The sequence below is a fragment of the Rhopalosiphum maidis genome, chromosome 3 (assembly GCF_003676215.2).
Source record: "Rhopalosiphum maidis isolate BTI-1 chromosome 3, ASM367621v3, whole genome shotgun sequence".
Classification (NCBI taxonomy): domain Eukaryota; kingdom Metazoa; phylum Arthropoda; class Insecta; order Hemiptera; family Aphididae; genus Rhopalosiphum; species Rhopalosiphum maidis.
The window spans coordinates 60,369,339-60,389,049 of NC_040879.1; the positions used below are offsets into that span (position 1 = coordinate 60,369,339).

At 28.1% G+C, this 19,711-nt stretch overlaps 1 protein-coding gene and 2 pseudogenes across 1 annotated transcript; 2 read left to right on the forward strand and 1 right to left on the reverse strand.

Annotated features, from left to right (window-relative positions):
• On the forward strand, nucleotides 1-1,261 carry LOC113557582 (annotated as a pseudogene).
• Nucleotides 1,262-1,731: 470 nt separating this feature from the next.
• Nucleotides 1,732-3,173, reverse strand: LOC113559018 (annotated as a pseudogene).
• Nucleotides 3,174-15,772: 12,599 nt separating this feature from the next.
• Nucleotides 15,773-17,819, forward strand: LOC113557583 (zinc finger MYM-type protein 1-like). Its single transcript, XM_026963155.1, has 3 exons — nucleotides 15,773-15,782; nucleotides 15,926-17,223; nucleotides 17,790-17,819. Exons 1-3 carry the CDS (start codon nucleotides 15,773-15,775, stop codon nucleotides 17,817-17,819), a joined length of 1,338 nt encoding a protein of 445 aa, XP_026818956.1.
• Nucleotides 17,820-19,711: the final 1,892 nt, after the last annotated feature.

A 19,711-nucleotide genomic window follows, 5' to 3' on the forward strand; every position in this document is an offset into this window, starting at 1 on the left:
ATGATCATTTACAGTATTTCAGTTATTCAAGATGTTTGTGATTTGCAAGATATTTCAGTATTTCACATTTATATGATAATCGAGTTACGAGCACTGAAGTACTCGATAGTCGACTGCGTTAAAATGGAAAGTGAAAATATGGAAGTTCATTTTATTCATCATGATTGTACTTACATAAAGTACTTAGACATAAATACAATTTATACATCATTTGATCATAGTTAGTATTTTCATTTTATTATGGTATAATATATTATTTCAGTAAACTCTCATAATAATTTATCTATATTTTTTTTTTAGATCTTGATGACAATATTATACAGTCAAGTATAGAATCAGTATTAGCGAGTGATGGTGTAGTGCTAAAAGAAAATGATGTAATATCTATTGAAATTCCTGAATGGTACACATAATCTATTTGGTATATTTATATGCTTTAATAAACACTTTATATTTTTTAAAAACCGATTTTCACAATCTTGTTTGAAATACATTTTAATTATCTACATGTTATTTCATTTTACTCAAATAATACTAATTATTTAATATTTGAACTGTTTAGGGCCATGAATTATGATATAACATTTAAAGACACAAAGCAAGCGTCCAAAAACACATCCACCAATTCCACCCAATCTTCAACTGGTATGAACTTGTTAATAATGTAATTTATACTTGGCTTAATACATCTATAAAAACGTGGAATTCTAGAGCTATACACCTTCTTATTGAAAATAGAAGTGATCTTGAATAAGATTTCAATGGAAATAAAAAGAATTTTAAGATTTGGGAAAAAATATTAGAAAGATTACGTAAGAGTGGTATTGATATTTTTGGGCCAGGCTGCATACCAAATTCAAAAACTTAATGTTAATATTTAAAGACAATCTTCAAAAGGCTAATAAACCTGGAGAAGGTTGCATTAATTGGGAGTATTATAGTAAAATGAAAGAATATTTTGGAAAGAAAGACTCCATAACATCAAAAAAAAATTACTCTGAACAAAAGCAGTTTAACTAATTGTAAAAAGACTAGAAATGATAATCAACATGAGGAAGCCACCATAATATCAAAACTGAATGATGAAGAAAACGATGAATTAACTAGTATTATGCCTAAAAAGAAGAAAAAATTTTTTAAGATGTTTTATTTGAAGAATTCAAAGAAGACCGCAAGTCCAGAGATCCGTTCCAAAAAAAAATTGGAAAATTACATGGAAACACTTATTTCAATAGAAAAATCAAAACTGGAAAAATTATAATAAATATGTTTTTTTTTTATTTACAAGTTCAACAGTGATCATTTATTTTATAGTTACTTTATTTTAACATATTATATAAACATTAAGTAATTGTTTTGTTATTATGCTTAATGAATATTTTAACTTTTCATTTTTTATAAAAAAAAAAAACAAGTTTTGTTTAGAGGTCTATACTATTTATTTTATTGTTTTGATTTTTGTTATTACACTTGACTTTGTTATTTTAACATATTATTTAATGGATATTTTCACTTTAATTATTTATAAATCTGTTCCTTGTTTTATAATTTGATGAGCTATTACTTAATTATTTATCATAAATATTTCACATGTAATGTATTTCACCAGTATGTAGATGCTTAACTTTAGTAAAATCTAAAACAAAATATAAAGAAAACATTGCATAATTTAATGTAACAGTTATAACTTGTACATAGATGGAAAAAGTCAAGTTATTTTAATATCAAAAATTACCAAGAAGTTAGGTTATTTCTTTTATAAATTTCTTGTCTTTGAATGGCTGCTGTTGAATTATCAACATTTTTTCTGATTACTTCATTCAAAAAGTATTGATTACTATCTTTTATTTCCATTATGTCATTATTTTTTAAAGTCAAATTGTGTAAAACACAAGCTGCAGTCATAGTAAGACTCATAATTTCAATTGATTTAGCTTCTAGAGACCTAAAATTATGTGACTGTTTGCTATCTTATTAACATTTAGAATATACAATTAATATAGTGAACCGAATTACTTAAGTCTTCGGAAACGTCCCAGTAATAAACCAAATGCCTGTTCGATAACAACACGGGTACAATACCATAAGGTTATTAAGTAATGGGAAAGCAGAATTTCCAAGTATGTTAAGCTCTTTAGAAATTATTTGATGTGGATTATTCAAAAGTGTGTTTCCTAATGAGGAATTTTTAAATACTCTTGCGTCGTGTGAGCTCTCAGGCCAGCCAGAAAATATGTACGTTAACTCTAATTGAGCATTACATACAGCTTAAACATAAAAAAATATATCTTTCATCGTAAAATAAAAACAAAAGCATTACAAATAACCTAAATCATCTTTACCAAAAGCACAATTGACTGAAACATCTTACGATTCGTGTAGTCACTTCTCTCATCCTTTGCAGAATGTATCCTTTTGTGACAGCCATCAATACACCCAACAGTATTGGGCATATAATTAATTCTTAAGTTTTTGAAATTTTGTACGGTTTCTAGGTATGATAAAATAACTTATACTTCATAAATATACTTGATACTTTTTATTAAATAGGATTATATTTATAAATACATATCCATTAAACTAATGTTTTAGACTTATGTATTTTATAATGTAATTTGTAAGAAGTATGGTTCTGTATAAACAAATAAATAATTTTACACTTTCAGTCATTTAAATGAATATTAGCTACCTGTTTCAAAACTTACTCTTGGCCATATGATGAAATAATCTATACGTTTTGAAATAGCCCGAATATATTTATGAATTGTACGGCAAGATAGACCCCTATTTATAACAAAACGATCCCCAACTTGGCTGTAAAAATGTACAACTTGATTACCATCAAATAATAGCATATCACAGCTTATAAATTAAAAATACATAATAAATAGGAAGATCTGTGTTAATTAGGAACCGTCTCAGTATTACTCATATACCATATGGTTATTAATGTTGCTTTATTAAAATCAACCTTAGGTCTTCCTATTTTATCAACTGAAATATAAAATGGTTTTACTTTACACATCAACACCTATGACAAAAAAAAATTAAAGAAAATAAATAACAAAAAATGAATTATTATTTTAATATTAAAAATGTTTACCTCAACTGAATTCCTGAAGTCTAAAATGACTTTTAAAGTCTAAGTCATTGTACAAACTTGTAATTAACATGAAGTTAGTAATACGGACTTTAATATTTTTAAGTTGATTTAACAATAACATTTTTTTCTTATCCAAACAAGTATTCATTTCTTGAAGATGATTTAAAAAAAATATCAAATGAGATATGTTTTGAAGATTTAATTCACAATTTTCAATTAAAATTTTATTCAATTAATATTTTGTATTTTGTTAGTTATTTTATAACAATCGACAATCTTGTTTGAATATAATTGATAATTGATATTATGATAACATCATTAGTGGTTGATAGCGGTTAAACGTATTAGCCAATTTGTTATAACGCAATGCCCCAAAAAGGTGTTCTTAAACTCCAATCAATCCGCTAAGCAATCAGCTAGATTAGTTAATGAGTTTCGGAACACACAGATTATAAGTTTTATATTCTGTAATATGCGATTAAAATTTTGTTTACGTCAATTCAACCTACCGTAGCCAGTAGAAAATTAAATCCCTAACAGTAATAATATTATATTCATTTAAAATAATACCACATTGGGTGATAGACCCAAAGCGTCACCTCTGAGCATCCGCTCAGAATCGTTTTTTATTTTATAGGCACAATATTGTTTATTGTTGAATTTTAATTGAACACATCCATTAAAATAACCTAGGTACTCAATGATTACATTATACACTCCACACAGTAGAACGTTCTTTTTATTATTTATTCTTACCTAGAAAGGTCACTCATTTTCTCTGAATTGTAAATCAAAAATTATATTTTGATGATCATTGTTACAATATATCTTATAACTCTTGAAAATTTGGTGGTTTCCAAGTTTTTCTTTAATTAAGGTTCCAATTGATGTTTCTAGAATTTTCATAATAACTTCACGTAGTGGCAGATTGGTTGAAATCGCTTGCAATAAAAGTGAAACAGAAATAAATGCATTGAACAACTCTGTTTTTAAAACAATAATGAATTCAAAAGATTTTAACACTGAAAAATTGTATGTACCAAAAGCAAGTATACATACAGTTGATGAAACTATTTATTTAGATATTAGTAGGGACACAAACGATTGGGTTTCATCTAATCGTGCTAAGTCGGTTCGAAGTTTTGAAATTAATATAGATGAGCCAGGATGCTCAAGAGAGCTTTTTACTTTACAAAACGTCATACCGACAACGAATCAGACGTTAATAGTGAAGCTTATGAAGATAATAATATTATATTAGAAACATCTACTAGTGACCAGGATTCTATTGACGAGATCGATGTTGTTGGAAAAGCAGGGTTAAAGCGACAGAAAATACAAATAAATAATTGTATGTTGAAGACAAAACAAAAACTAAGAGGAGATGGAAAATACGTGAAACCTGACCCTTGTAAGAAAGGGTGTCGTACTAATTGTTCAATGAAGCTAACGGAAGAAGCACGTGAAGCCATATTTAAAGAATATTAGAATTTTGAAAATAAAACGCGACAGAGAGATTTTTTGCTAAATTGTATCAAAACAATCGATGTAAAGCGTAGTACAGTTGTTAATAGTAGAAAAAAACCACAAAAGTCCATTATTTATCTTTTCAATCCGAAGAACAACAAGTATGTCAGCAGTATTTATTAAAAACGTAAGATATTTCACAAAAGATGTCGAACAATGATGTTAAAAAGCAATCACCAGTTGAAATGGCTGGAGAAGATCAACGAAAAAATAAAACGCCTAAAAATAAGACAACTGATGAAGATCTAAGGAATATAGATAAGCTTATTCAAAAACTTTCCGCGGTTCAATCGCACTGTTGTAGAACTTCGACAACTAAAAAGTATTTACCAGCAAATTTCGTTAACATTAAAAGACTTTACTTCGTCTATCAAGATAATTGTACTAATTTAGGTGTTACTAAGGTGAGTGAACGTGTTTTCCGATTTGTATGGACAACCAAATATAACATCGAATTCCATCTCCCCAAAAAAGATAAGTGTATGTTATGCATAAAGTTGGTAACATAGACGATCTCACGGAAAAGCAAAAAGCTTTGTACGATGCACATATTAAAGAAAAAATGAATGCAAAAAATCTTTTCTTCTTGACCAAGCATCAAAAGTAGTTGGAAGTAACTTTCTTTGCTTAAGTTTTGACCTGCAAAAAGTTTTAAACACACCACACGGTGATAACATGAATTTGTATTATAGCTGAAAATATAGCTTTTACAATTCTACTATTTACGAGTCAGGTACGAGAAACGCATTCGCTTATATTTGGGGTGGGAGTGATGGACAGAGAGGTTGTAACGAGATTGTATCTGGTATATACCACTATTTATGTAGTATAGATCACCGTGAAGTATATTCAAGTTTGTCTCTAAACTGTGACTCATGTACGAGACAAAACAAAAACCGAGCCATGATAGCAATGCTTGTCTACTTTCTTAAATTTTCCAAATATGTAAATGATTTAAAAATTACGTTTCTCCAACCAGGGCATACTTACACGCCCGTTGACTCATTTCATGCTACAATAGAACACTTTGTCAAAAAAAGAACATTTTGGGCTCCTAGTGAGTGGTCAACAGTCATACGAAATGCTAGAACTAAGCCATCAGAAATTTTGAGATTGTAAATGTTTCTTTCCCAAGTAAAAAATTAAGATTTTTATTAGTTTACAAAATGTTATAATATTTCATTAGGTATATTTTTAATTTGTGTTTATAATATTATATCAAGTTAAATTAATATTTATATAACGTGATAATAATAATACATAATCATGCATCAAGTATTAAAAAAATATGTTTATGTATAAATATTTTATTCAAGTTATATAAATAGAAAATCGTTTTCTTTTCAGAAACTATATTTTTTTTCACGTGTTTAATGTTTATTGGTACCTACGATTATTTAAGTACGTTTTTTTATAAAATTATTATTACATCAACAAAAAAGAAGAATCGACCATAAATTAATTTGTAAAAAAAGAAGTAAGCACCAAAAACAAATCCACCAAAATCCAGGTAGTATAAAAAGTAGATGTAACCGCCATTTTATTAATAACTTTCGAACCAATTGATTGTTTGTAAGTTTAAGTTCATCGATGTATCGCAATTACATTGCTTTATTGTCCACTTAAATTTCATCCACGTAACTTAAGGTATACTATTGAAAATAATATTCAGAACGAAAAATATGTTTTTTCGTTCTCCTGAAAAGTTGTGTTTATGGCGGATATGGCTGTTTGCCTGTTAGCCGTCGATATAACTTATAAGTAGGGAACGGATTTAAATGCAAATTGCATTTTTTTCTGAATGTCCGAAAACATTTCTTTCCAAGCACAAAGTTCATTTCATACACCAAGGAATTAAAAAATGTAACTTTTATTTTGCATTTTTTTGCGTTTTTAATACTTTATTACATTTTTAGAGCATTTTTTGACATTTTTAGTGCATTTTTATGGTTTTTAAGTCATTTTTTCAACATTCATTCTAAAATAATAAAAATACCTAAATATTTATTATGTTACGAAATTACGAAATTATTGTTGACACGTGTAGACACAAAATACATACATCACACAAGTTACAACAGATTATTACCCGCATTAAGGTAAAAATAAGATAAGCTATTTATCTAAATTGTAATTTTGTATTGCACTGTTGAGTTGAGTCGTTACTTTATCGTTTAGTATCGCGTATAGCCTCGTCGTAAAACGTTTTCGAGTGATTTTCGCAGATGTATTTAGTTTAGTTTTGTTTATTCCACGAAGTTTTTGAAAATGCCTAAGGCCAAACCTTCAGATGTTTCTCGTTTGCGGTCCTACGTTCAACAATATGGGGAAGACATTTTTTCTACCGATGGAAGCGTTCTATTTTGTAAGATTTGTGAGGTCAGAGTGGCAGCCGAAAAAAAATTTACTGTGACACAACATGTGAGTAGAGATAAACATTTACGTGCACTAGAAATTCAAAAAAATAGAAAAAGCGCAGTTGTTCAGACATTATTTAATACCATTCCAAAAAATAATGCATTTACTACAGATCTTTGTACCGCAATGGTATCTGCTAACATTCCTCTTTTTAAACTGAAAAATGAAAATTTCCGCAATTTCCTTTCAAAGTATACTAGCCAACATATTCCAGACGAATCCACAATTCGAAAGAACTATGTAGGCAATACTTACAATCATACAATTAATTTTATTAGAACTTACTTGGAGAATAAAAAATTGTGGGTGAGTATAGATGAGACTACAGACGTAGATGGCCGATATGTCGCCAATGTCATAATCGGCACTTTAGAAATTGAATGTCCCGGTAAAACTTTTTTATTTAATTGCGAAGTTTTAGAAAAATCAAATAATAGTACAATAGCTAAATTATTTGATAAATCTATGAGCTTGTTGTGGCCAGAGGCTATTAAACACGATAATGTACTACTATTTCTCAATGATGCAGCACCATAAGGTGAAGGCAGGAAAAAATATCAAAGCGTTTTACTCAAAAATGGAACACGTTACATGTTTGGCACATTCCCTACACAGAGTAGCTGAAGAAATACGTAAACAATTTCCCGAAATTGATGCTTTTATTTCGAACGTAAAAAAGATTTTTTTGAAATGCCCATCTCGAGTATTAAAATTCAAAGAAATGGCGCCAGGGATACCAATGCCCCCTCAACCAATACTAACTAGGTGGGGTACATGGTTATCGGCAGCCATATACTATTGTGAAAATTATCAATTGATTAAATCTGTTGTGATGGGGTTTGATAAAGAAGATGCTGTAGCAATTGAGAATGCACAAAAACTGTTAAATGATAATAATTTGGAACTAAACTTGACATTTATCAAAGCATATTATGGAAATTTAGCAAAATACATTACTACATTGGAAACATCTGGATTATCGTTGGCTGACGCAATTAATATTATTGCTCAAGTACAAAATGAAATCGGAACAGACAACAGTAGTATCGGAAAATCCATTAAAAAAAAACTAGAAGTTGTAATTAAAAAAAATTCGGGATTCAAAACAATGAAACATATTTCAAATATTTTGGAAGGAAAAGCAATATCTCGAAATAATACAATACCTGAAGAACTAACTGCTGATGACATGGCTCATTTGAAGTTTGCACCTATGACGTCAGTTGACGTGGAACGAAGTTTCTCGAGATACAAAACAACACTGGCCGATAACCGTCGAAGATTTCTGTTCGAGAATATTAAGCAGCACCTAATTATATAGTGCTATGAAACAAATTGTATACCTATTAATTTTTTATTTTTTTAGGGAAGAAGAATGAAGAAGAAGATGGACAAGAAGATAATTGATTTTTATTAGATTATTTGATTTTTAGTTTTATTGTATTTAAGGGCATTTTTTTAAAGCATTAAATCGGATTTTTTTAAGGCATTTTTCTTGTTTTTTAGAGCATTTAAATCCGTTCCCTACTTATAAGGAATGCATAATGCTCGAGTTCAAGTACTTATAAATACATATTGATATTTATAATATAATTTATATTATAAATTATAATTTACACACTCTATTCTATGACATTTTATGTTAACTATTAAAAATATAGTATAGAAAATACAAATATGTATATATTATATATACATTCTTGAATAGACATTTTTCAAAATACACAATAAAAAATAATTTAATTTTAATTTTAATATAAATATATAATATTGCAATTTAGAAAAGCATAGAATACAGATATTATATTATATTTTAATATTACGTATTAGCTTAAAATATATAAATAGTTTAAACATAACAATATTTTAAAATAGATTCTTAATTATTATTTTTAAAAATAAATTGTATTTAAAATTAATAAGCTTATTTATATACTTTTTTTTACCATTTAACTGTTATTAAAATTACTACAACATCAAAGTAATATGAAATTAAAATAATGAATATTAATTATTATTGGTATATTTTCACATACAATTTAAAAAAGTGCTATATAAAGCATTAAAGCGATATTGAAAAGGTACTGAACTCGAGTTAATGAAATATTCAGAAAAATAGTCTCTAACGTCTATCCCTTGTTGACAAGCTCCTAGATTTCTGTTTGAACTTCTATTTTGACAAACTTCCATATCATTTGAAAGAGTGTCTTCAAATCTACATATACCCGTCTCTGCGCCTGACATAATTATGTAAAATACAACCATAGGCGTGCGCAGACTTAGACCGTAAGGGGGGGCCCTTAAAAGATTCTTTTATCAATAAATACTAGTATAATTAAATATTTAATTGTTAATTTTATTAAGTATTTATTTAATTCAATGCATTACATACAAATATAAAAATAAATACAAATAAAATACAAAGGTATTAAAATATATAAAAATGAATAATAATAGTTTAAAACTGAAACTGAAACAGCATAATAATACATTAATACCTCATAGGCGCAAATGGGGGGGCTTTAGGGGCTAAGCCCCCCAAACATTTCCTAATTATATTTTAAGCTTTATCAGTATTATTATAGTTTATGATACAAAATTCGTGTTCGTATTTTTAAGATTATGTAATTCGTAAATGAACAAATTTTATTTTCGTGGTATTATTTTTATTATTATTGTACATTGTAGACTTGTAGCCATAAACCATTATACCTACCAAGAACTAAGAATAATAAGCATTCTTATTACGGAGTCTTTTGTTGCAGCTCATATTGATATACCATTTGGCTATTATACGTCACATTTTATACGCCTATTATACGGGCTATACTATACTTTTTTTAAACTATTTTGTTTTTGTTTGTATATTTGTGTACAGGATACTTTTGATATCAATTCTTCAAACTTGAAATGTGAAATTAATGTAATGAAAAACATGATGAAAGAATTTAATTTTGAAAATATCAAAAAACATTTAAATGAAGAAGTATTTCCTAATTTATTTAAAATTATACAAGTGGCAATAACATTACCAGTGAGCTCGGCCACTTGTGAAAGGTCCTTTTCAACTATGAGAAAGATCAACACATATGTCCGAGCTAACATGACTCATGGCTGATTTAGTAATTTAGCAATATTGAATATCGAAAAAGATATTATAGTAGATACTGAAATAATATTAAATACATTTGCTAAATCCAACCGAATAATACAGCTCTAAAAATGTATTAGGTACATTTTTTTAAATAAAAATGTGTTCTATAATTATATTATTTTGTTATTACTTGTTGCTCTAAGGCCATACTTATAGTAATAATTCCTATTGTTTTCCTAAAAGTTATGTGGTGTATAAATGTATAATACATATTATATATTATAAATATTATTTTGACAACTATTATAACTTGATGAAATAGCACATTTAAAAAAAATGTTCAGTAAGTTTTATTTTCTATCAATATTGTAATTAAGTAAGCAGTATACGATATATCTATATGTTGTACTAAAAAAATTTTTAGGTTTTAATTACCCGTATCAATGCTTCATTCAGTAGCTAGGGCTTCAGCCCCCCCCCAAATCTCAAACGCTATTTGCGCCTATGTAATACCTATAAAAAATAGTGAAATATCGTAAATAAAGTAGTTGATAGATACACTGTGATAAGACCGCTACCTGATATCAGATAAATGTTCAATTACTTGTGGATATAACTATATAATACACATACAAGTTAATAAAGTATTTAAATTCACGATACAAGATACAAGATACAAGATACACAAATGTGTCTCAGATACGTATCTTAAATTCTAGTATCTAAGATACTGCCCAGCCCTAGCTGACTGTAAATTTTTTATTATTAATAATAGTAAACATAATTAATTAATAAAAAATATTGATCAAAAGATTATATTATTAACTGTCCAAAATTTGTTTAGTGGACATTTGATTGAATTTTTAGGGGGGCTATAATAATCCAATGTAAAGTGACCTCGCACCACCTTTTTATACAGAAGTATAACATATTACCTTCAATGATGTTCACCTATATTTGTTAGACTGAGATTTATCAATATTACCTCAATAATGAGGTATGAAATTTATTCTTTTACGAAATCGCGTAAAATAACGACATATTACAATTTAAATATATTGGGTAATAATATAATATATTCTAATTATCCTAGACTGACAAATCATCTCCGTTTATAATGGTTTTTCGTTTACAGTGGTTCCTGTCATTGCATTCAAATTTAACACTTCCTTTATAGTCTTAGTTGCTTATTTAAATTTTCCAGTTGGCAATACTTTGTATGCCTTCATTTAATTGATAAATGTACACATTTTTTACGAATTTTAATTATATATTTTCGTTATAAAAATAATTACTTTCACAGTAAGAATTTGTCAATTTTTAATGTATTTATACACAGCTATTATATTATCATAAATATGTTATCGGCAATGTGTTGAATCCGGTATTATACAGAAATCCTAGGTATTCTTTAGAATGCCAAATATGACCAGGAAAAGTATAAAATATAATACAATAACTAGGTATTCTATACATTACTTAACCTTAAGTAGGAAAAGTATATATAAGCGTTATCTATACACGGTTACATTTTCAAAATATTTTGGCTTTTTTGAACTATTTATAAACAATTTAAATTTTCGATTTTTATAAGTGTTTTTTTTTTTTGAAATGTTGATAAAATTATTTTTGGCACCCAAAAAAACTTGAAATTTAGTAAAAGGTTTCTTATAAGTTGTTCTTATTGTAGTTAAAAAAAAAAATCAAAAATCATTAATTACAAAATGTAATAACGATTGAAGAAGTTCCAAGAGAAAATACATTTGCTTTACGCACATTGCAACTCAACAGTCTACAGGAAGTAGAAAAGGTTTATAAAATGCACATGCAAAACAAAATGTCAATCTAAAAAATAATATTTTATGTAGTTCGAAATGTCATGCATCAATTATATGCTGCAATAAATAATTAAAATAAATAATAATAAAAATATTTTGATTTAATATAATACCTAACGTAGTATTGGCGTTCTATAGAAATCCTAGGAAATGTATAGATTTTCTAGCCATAATATAAAAAAACACTCAAATTTAATACATTGCAAAATAGTTCAAGAAATTCTATAGAATGCCTAGGATATTTATAGAATGCCTATATTCAACACTTTGCCGGTAACATATATACAACGATACCGCGGCTAATTATTAATATTATATTATCAGTATCAGATATCGCCGTCGGTCGTTACATATAATTTTTATTTATACTCGGAAATGCATCATCCGCTACAAAAACATATGGAAATTTGTCACTTATTCCTGGTAGGTAATCTGGTTCCGGAATCTTTAATTTATTTTCCTTAAAATTTTTGTAAAACAAAGTATTTGAAAATACACCTGCGTCTGAAACTCGTCCATTGAAACCAATATCCACCATAATGAATTCATAGTTGGCATTTGCAATTGCCATTAAAACAATACTGAACGTTTTTTTGTAATTGAAATAATACGAACCAGATTCTTGAGGTCTTATTATCTCTATGTATTTGCCATCGATCGCCCCCAAACAATGATTAAAATTCCATTTTGATTCAAAGTTATTAGAAATAATTTTCCATTCTTCTTCTCATGCAGGTATCTGAAATCGATAAAAAGTATCAATTAATTATTTATGTTATTTTATTTATAGGAATATAATATGTTCGAAACAGGCTCCCTTGAAACTCTTCAAACAACTTCACACGAACCACAAAAAAAGAAGAAAAAAATGGAAAATTCTGAAGAAAAGAGAAAGAATGATTTACTAGAATTAGCATGCAGCCGCCTACAACAATCTACATCCGATAACGACATTGTAGCAAAATCGTGGGCAATTGAACTAGGAAAACTTGAACCAGACCAACAACTGTTTGCTCAAAAAGCAATTAACGATATCCTGTTTGAAGGTCGCTTAAAAACTCTTCATAGAAACTCAGTAAAAATTAATCATTCTTGTGTATGATCACGCTCTTCAACACCATCTACATTTATTCAACCTGCGCCTGTTTATATATCTTCAAATTCAAATTCATCACTGTCTGGTCATACATGGGAGACCCCACACGTTTCAAACACGACAGCTTAAAATAGTTTCAGTGAACTTCTTAACGACACTCAATATACAAATTAAGATGTATTACTTTTATTATTTTTTAACTATTTAAACAAATTGTAAACATTTTTTTAATGAATTAAAAATAAATAAATTTACTTACCTTTATATTATTTTTTAGTACAGTTATTATAGCCTCACATGTTTCTATGATAATTTTTCCAATTGTTTGGGGAGCGATTGCGGTAATGAACTTAAGTTCTTCAAAATTAACGCCGGTAGCCAGGTATCGTAGCGTACATGATAAATGCTGGGCCGGAGAAATTGGTTCTCTCATACAAGTATACTGTTTTTCTATCATTGGTGTAATCATATTTAATAACTCCGAAAATGTCGTGTTGTCCATGCGAAGATAATTTCTATAGTCAGATGGAGAAGATAGTCGAAGTTCGTCTAGAAGATTATGACGGGAAAATGTGTTCCTTTTTTCGAGCCATTCTTTCATCCAAAATTTTTTTTTTTTTTCGTTTTTTTCGTTTTATCACACGCTAGGTAAATAGCAATTCCAATAATACCTTCTTCATTCATTTTTTATTCATGCAAATTTTAATTTTCAATTTAAAATGAATTTTTTTCAAGAAAAACAACTACACGATACACCAGACTTTCAATACTGACAATTGTGTTGACTTATAAAATAAAATAACCGAATGACTGAAGACTGTCAGTTTTGATTGACCGTATATAGTTGTTATCAATCGTCAGTCAATGATCATACTTGACTGTCAATCACATTGATTGTCATTCAAAACTGACCGTGTATGGGGCGCTTTATGGACCGGTAAGCCGCCTTGTTGCGTGACTCCCGTTCGTGCATCCATAAGTTGCCACGTCGCAAGGTTATCTATAGCGACAAAAGTGCGCGAGAATTGATATTCAGGTATCACATATTTTTATTATCATATCATCAACAATACCCGGATCGGTGGCGAGTACGAAGATGATATCAGCCGGTAGCCACTGTATGTAAACAACGCTGTTATTATTATTTTGTATTATTGCCGTTACGGCGTTGAATTTTTATATTTTTATGTTATATATGTGTTAGTGGGCGCCCAAATATTATTGTGATATACCTTATTTTATTATTTACTGCAATAGTACGGCGGTGATGTTGGGCCCGTCATTTTACGTATATTATCAATTGTTTTTATTTATATTTTATATTTTTATATTCGATATATTCGAGTATAAGGAGTACCCTGCCCCTTTTGGTTTGTGTTTGCGGTGCCTTGTGCACATATATGAGTGTGGGTAGGTTACCGTGATTCGGATATTTTTTATTATATTTTTTTATTATTTTATTAAGTGTAGCCGAATCAGTCGACTTACCTCTGGGTCGACGGTGAGGATTTGGCCTACAATATTATGATTTGTAATGCATGTATAGTATGAATAGTGTAATATAATATTGTAAACGTAATACGTATTAGTCTGTATGTACCTACTGCCGGCTACTTATAGCGTAAATCTAAATAATAAGAATTTTTACGTGACGGAGATCGTATAAAGTTTTTAAATAATGTCGGCAGTCGGTTTCAGCCAATCAAACCTAGTTTTAAATTCTTTTTAAATTAATATTTTTAATTTTTGAATTAATTTTTTTTTTTTTTGATGAAATATGAGAATAATGAGAATAAATAATTAATTATACATATGCGTTTTTGTTTATCGACTTTTTTGGAGTCGAAATCATAACTATGCGTTTTTTGGATACGATAATTTTTAAAATTATGCGGTTTTAAGTGTTTTAACCTATTAAATGTGTGCGGTTTTAACCTACCAAAATTGGGCGGTTTTGTCCTGTATTTTATCATAAGTGTGCGGTTTTTGGAGTCAACGGTGCTGAAATCCTCTTATTAGTAATATCTATAGTTGGGTTATATATTTAATAATTTCCAATAATGTACAGCTATTTACATATTTTGTGGTTATAGTACAGTAAAAACGTATTCAATGCTCTTGAAGCAATTTATATACATTTTTCTATGCCTACTATGAATAAAAAACTTCAAGATATGCAAGTTAAAACTACAAAAGGTTGCCCACGATTTTTGTAAATTTAAATTTTGTCATTTATACAGAATGTAACAGATAGATTTGACCAAAAAAAAAAAAACTTATACTACTTAAACGTATGATAAAAATTTGTTAATATTATATGCAGTGGCGGCGCGTTAGGGTAGACAATGAAACATTGTCTACCCAAAAATATCAAATATTCTAATTTTAAAAATAAGTTGTTTATTATATGCTAATAAATTATATAAGTCTTTTATTTCTTCATAATTTTATAAATAAAATGTTATTTACACTGATTTGTTTCTATAGTGTGTCTGTGTGAGTAACGAGTGTGACTAAATATATATTATTAATAAGTATAATTTTATTTATATCTTATCTATACCGTAATCGCTACGTCGTCGCCGTCAAATCGGTCGAGACATATTGAATTGTGTCTCACTATTGATAACGGGCGTATGATATGATAAACGGGGAACGTAGTGGGGTATTACCAAAATTATATGTATGGAAGAGACATGTCTCAACGTAATATTTTTATAATTTAATGGCATTCCAACAGTGATTAATGATTAATGGCACGTGTTTAATGTTTATTATTTTTTCTTAATGAAGTGATATACATTTAAAACTTAATATGTCAGATATTATTGATATTATTTTAAATAAAGGTCTTGGTTCTTTTTCGTATGAAGAAAAATGCAATTTAAAAGGTAAGAGACCAACGCCACATTTATCATTAGAATATAAAGAAGCAAAAACTTTAAGAAAATTTCAATTGTCTTGGTATTCAAAATTTAACTGGTTAGCAGGAAGCGTTGAAAGAAATAAATTATTCTGTTACATATATGTCTTGTTCAGAGGAGAGAATGAGTGGAGTATAAATGGCATTCCTAATATTAAAAATTTAGTTCGTAAAGCTAAAAAACACCAAATTTCAAAAAAAAATCTGACTAACAAGGAAAGTTTTCATATGCTGGGTAAAAATAGGATTGAACATTCAATATCTGAGAGTCGTCGGTTAACTGCAATTAATCATAATAAACAAGTGGACATAAACAGAAAGATATTAACTCGTTTAATCGATGTAGTTTGTTTTTTAGGGAAACAAGAATTGGCATTCCGCGGACATCGCGAGAATGAAGGTTCTTTAAATAAAGGAAATTATTGTGAAATTTTAGATTTACTTGCTAAGGAAGAGCAATTTATAAGAGAACACTTTTGCACAAATTCTGTTTTTAAAGGAACTTCACACGACATACAAAATGACTTGATCCATTGCGTAACTACGGTATTAAATTCTCATATTTTAAAAGAACTGAAAATTACAAATTTTATATCAATACAAGCCGATGAAACTACAGATGTATCATGCCAATCTCAAATGAGTTTAATTTTTCGTTATATTCTGGACAATAAGATCGAAGAAAGACTTATAGGATTTTTTGATGTTTCTAAAAATAAGACTGCGGCTGGTTTATCCGAAGTAATTCTAAATGAACTTTCAAAGTGGAATATTGGTAAAAAAGTTGTGTGTCAAACATATGATGGTACTTCTGTTATGGCTGGTGAAAAAAATGGGGTTCAGTCAATTATACAAAATATTTATCCAATGGCTATTTTTATACATTGTTACGCTCATCAATTGAATTTAGTTCTACTTCACGGCGCAAAATCAATAAAAGATGTTAAATTATTTATAGCAAACCTTACTATGTTCCACACATTTTTTAGTAGATCTTCTAAAAGAAGTTCTTTATTAAGAGAGCAAGGATTTAAATTACCAAATCAATGCAATACACGTTGGAATTATCATTCAAGAGCTGCTTTAACTATAAAAACTCATTTCAATGAACTAAAAAATGCCGTATCTCATGTAGTTGATGACCCTGGCTGGAATTCCAATTCTGTTTGTACTGCATCTGGTATATTGAGTATTATGAACAATCGAAAATTTGTTTACTTATTGGTACTTTTCTGTAAAATATTTATATTTACTGATCACAAATTTTGTATTCTACAAAATAAATCAACTACTGATATTAAATATTGTGTTAACGAAATTAAAAGTCTTACTTCACGGATAAAAGATTTGAGAAATGAAACTTCCATACACGATATCATAAAATGTTCCGTTGAATTAAACACAGATTTAAAGTATACAAATGAGGAAGGATCTAATTTACGTGGACTTACGTATGAAATTATTGATTCATTAATTGTTCAAATAAATATTAGATTTAAAGATTTTGAAAAACTAGAGTTTGTTGAAATAATAAATGAAAAATGTTTGCATCATATAAAGTTCATTTTCCAGAAGAAAAATTAAGACAACTTTTTAAATACTATCCAGATATTTTTGATAAAGATCGTCTAAAAAATGAGCTTTACATAATATATGCAGATCCATTGAAATATTTCGCTCCTTTGGAATTTATTAATTTTATATTTAAAAGTAAGAACCTAAAACATTTCTTAAATATTTTTAATAATTTTTAAAATAAATTATAATTTTAATTATAAACATTATTTTAGATGAGCTTCAAGAAGTACAAAAAGTACTAAGTATCAAGTATTAACTATTCCTGCAACAACAGCCTCAAGTGAAAGATCCATGAGTACTTTAAAACGTATCAAATCCTTTTTAAGAAATTCAATGACAAATGATAGGCTTTCATCTTTGTCTACTTTAGCTATTAAAAAAAAAATGTTAGGTGAATTACCAAAAGATCCAACGTTTATCAACAATGTAATAGATGTATTCGCGACAAAACAAAATAGGAGAATCGATTTAAATTATATTCAAATATAGTTATTTTATGTAATTTACTTTTTTTATGATGATCTTGTTTTTAAATAAATGTTATATAACACCATATCTTTGGTTGTCTTGTTGTCTACCCTATAAAATTGTTCACGCGCCGCCACATATGATGAGTAAATAATTTAAGAAATGTACAATATACTCATGTCAGCAAATTCACAAAAATCATTGTATGGGCCGGAAACGGACAATAATAGGCCGTGCGCCCGGTTATCAAAACACTTCGTGCTATACTAACACACCGACCGACTTGTGTAAATTTTTGTAAATTTTTGTATATATTGTGTTATATCTCAACTAGAATTGGTTGGGTTCGCCGCACAAATACTAGTGAGCTATGTGGTGCAGTGGTGTGTAAGTGTGTATACTTTAAACTAATGACAAAATGGATAACTCAATAATAAATGGTAACGCCAATAAAATCTGGTATAAAATATTATATAATAAATAAATTACGGTCCTTTTTGGCTCAACAAGTAAAAAAGGTGGGTAATAAGTGGATATTGCTCTGCTGTATGTAGTACATGGAGAGTAGGTCACTATAATGGATGTGTTGAATTTGAATGCAATGACAGCTATAATTGTATACGAAAAACGATTCTGAATGGAGATGATTTGTCAGTCTAGGATAATTATTAGGATATATTATTACCTATGTTTAAATTGTAATATATTGTAATTTTATGTAATTTCGTAAAAAATTAAATTTCATACGCTCATAAAATTATTTCTATACTGACGCTAGAATTTTTTTTTTTATAGTTATAGTCCAAGAAAATTAGACTCAATTTTGATAAATAGCGGAAAAAAAACAGGAAAGCTGAATTTTGGTATACACCTTTATTGAAGGGTACTTAGTAACATACAAAAAGTCCCCTAAGATTTGATGACCGCTACTTCCGCAAGAGCGCGCTTTGTGCAAGAAAAATCAGTTTTTCTCAAATAACTCGGTTATTATTAATATTATAAAAAAAATATCTATTTACTATATCATAGAAGAGGTAATTACCTATAAAAATGTACTTAAAACATATTTTGTGGGATCAATATTTACCTTGATAATCGGACATCAAGTATTAGAGTATTGGTAATTTCTCTCTTATGGCGTCCGTAATTGTGACTAACACAGTTTTTTCTTTGCATTAAATTTTTATAAATGAGCTGTTTATTGTTTAATAATTATTATAACATTAATTTGAATGATGCTATTACAAATAATCATTATTATAATTTATATAATTATTATCTAAACATAAAATAACTATTACATATTTTCATATAGAGGTAACCGGTAGGTATATAATAATTAGGGCTAGGGACTTCTAGGAGTTTGCATGTTTTTCAATAATCATTAAAAACATAGCTAAGTAATATAGAAATTTATTTCATGGTAATACGAGTTCATATTTAAAATTTATAGTTACATATTTTGCATATTTGACCATTTTTTAATTATAAGTGCATATTTGAGCATTTTTAATATGAAAATGGTAGTTTTATAATTAAATAAATATTTTATACAAACAATTTTAAATTTAGATCGATTTCCTAGACCAGAAATATTAATTTTATGGTTTTATATATATATATAAAATTAGTATTGTTGTTTTTCTCGCCGAACGCTCCCATTGTT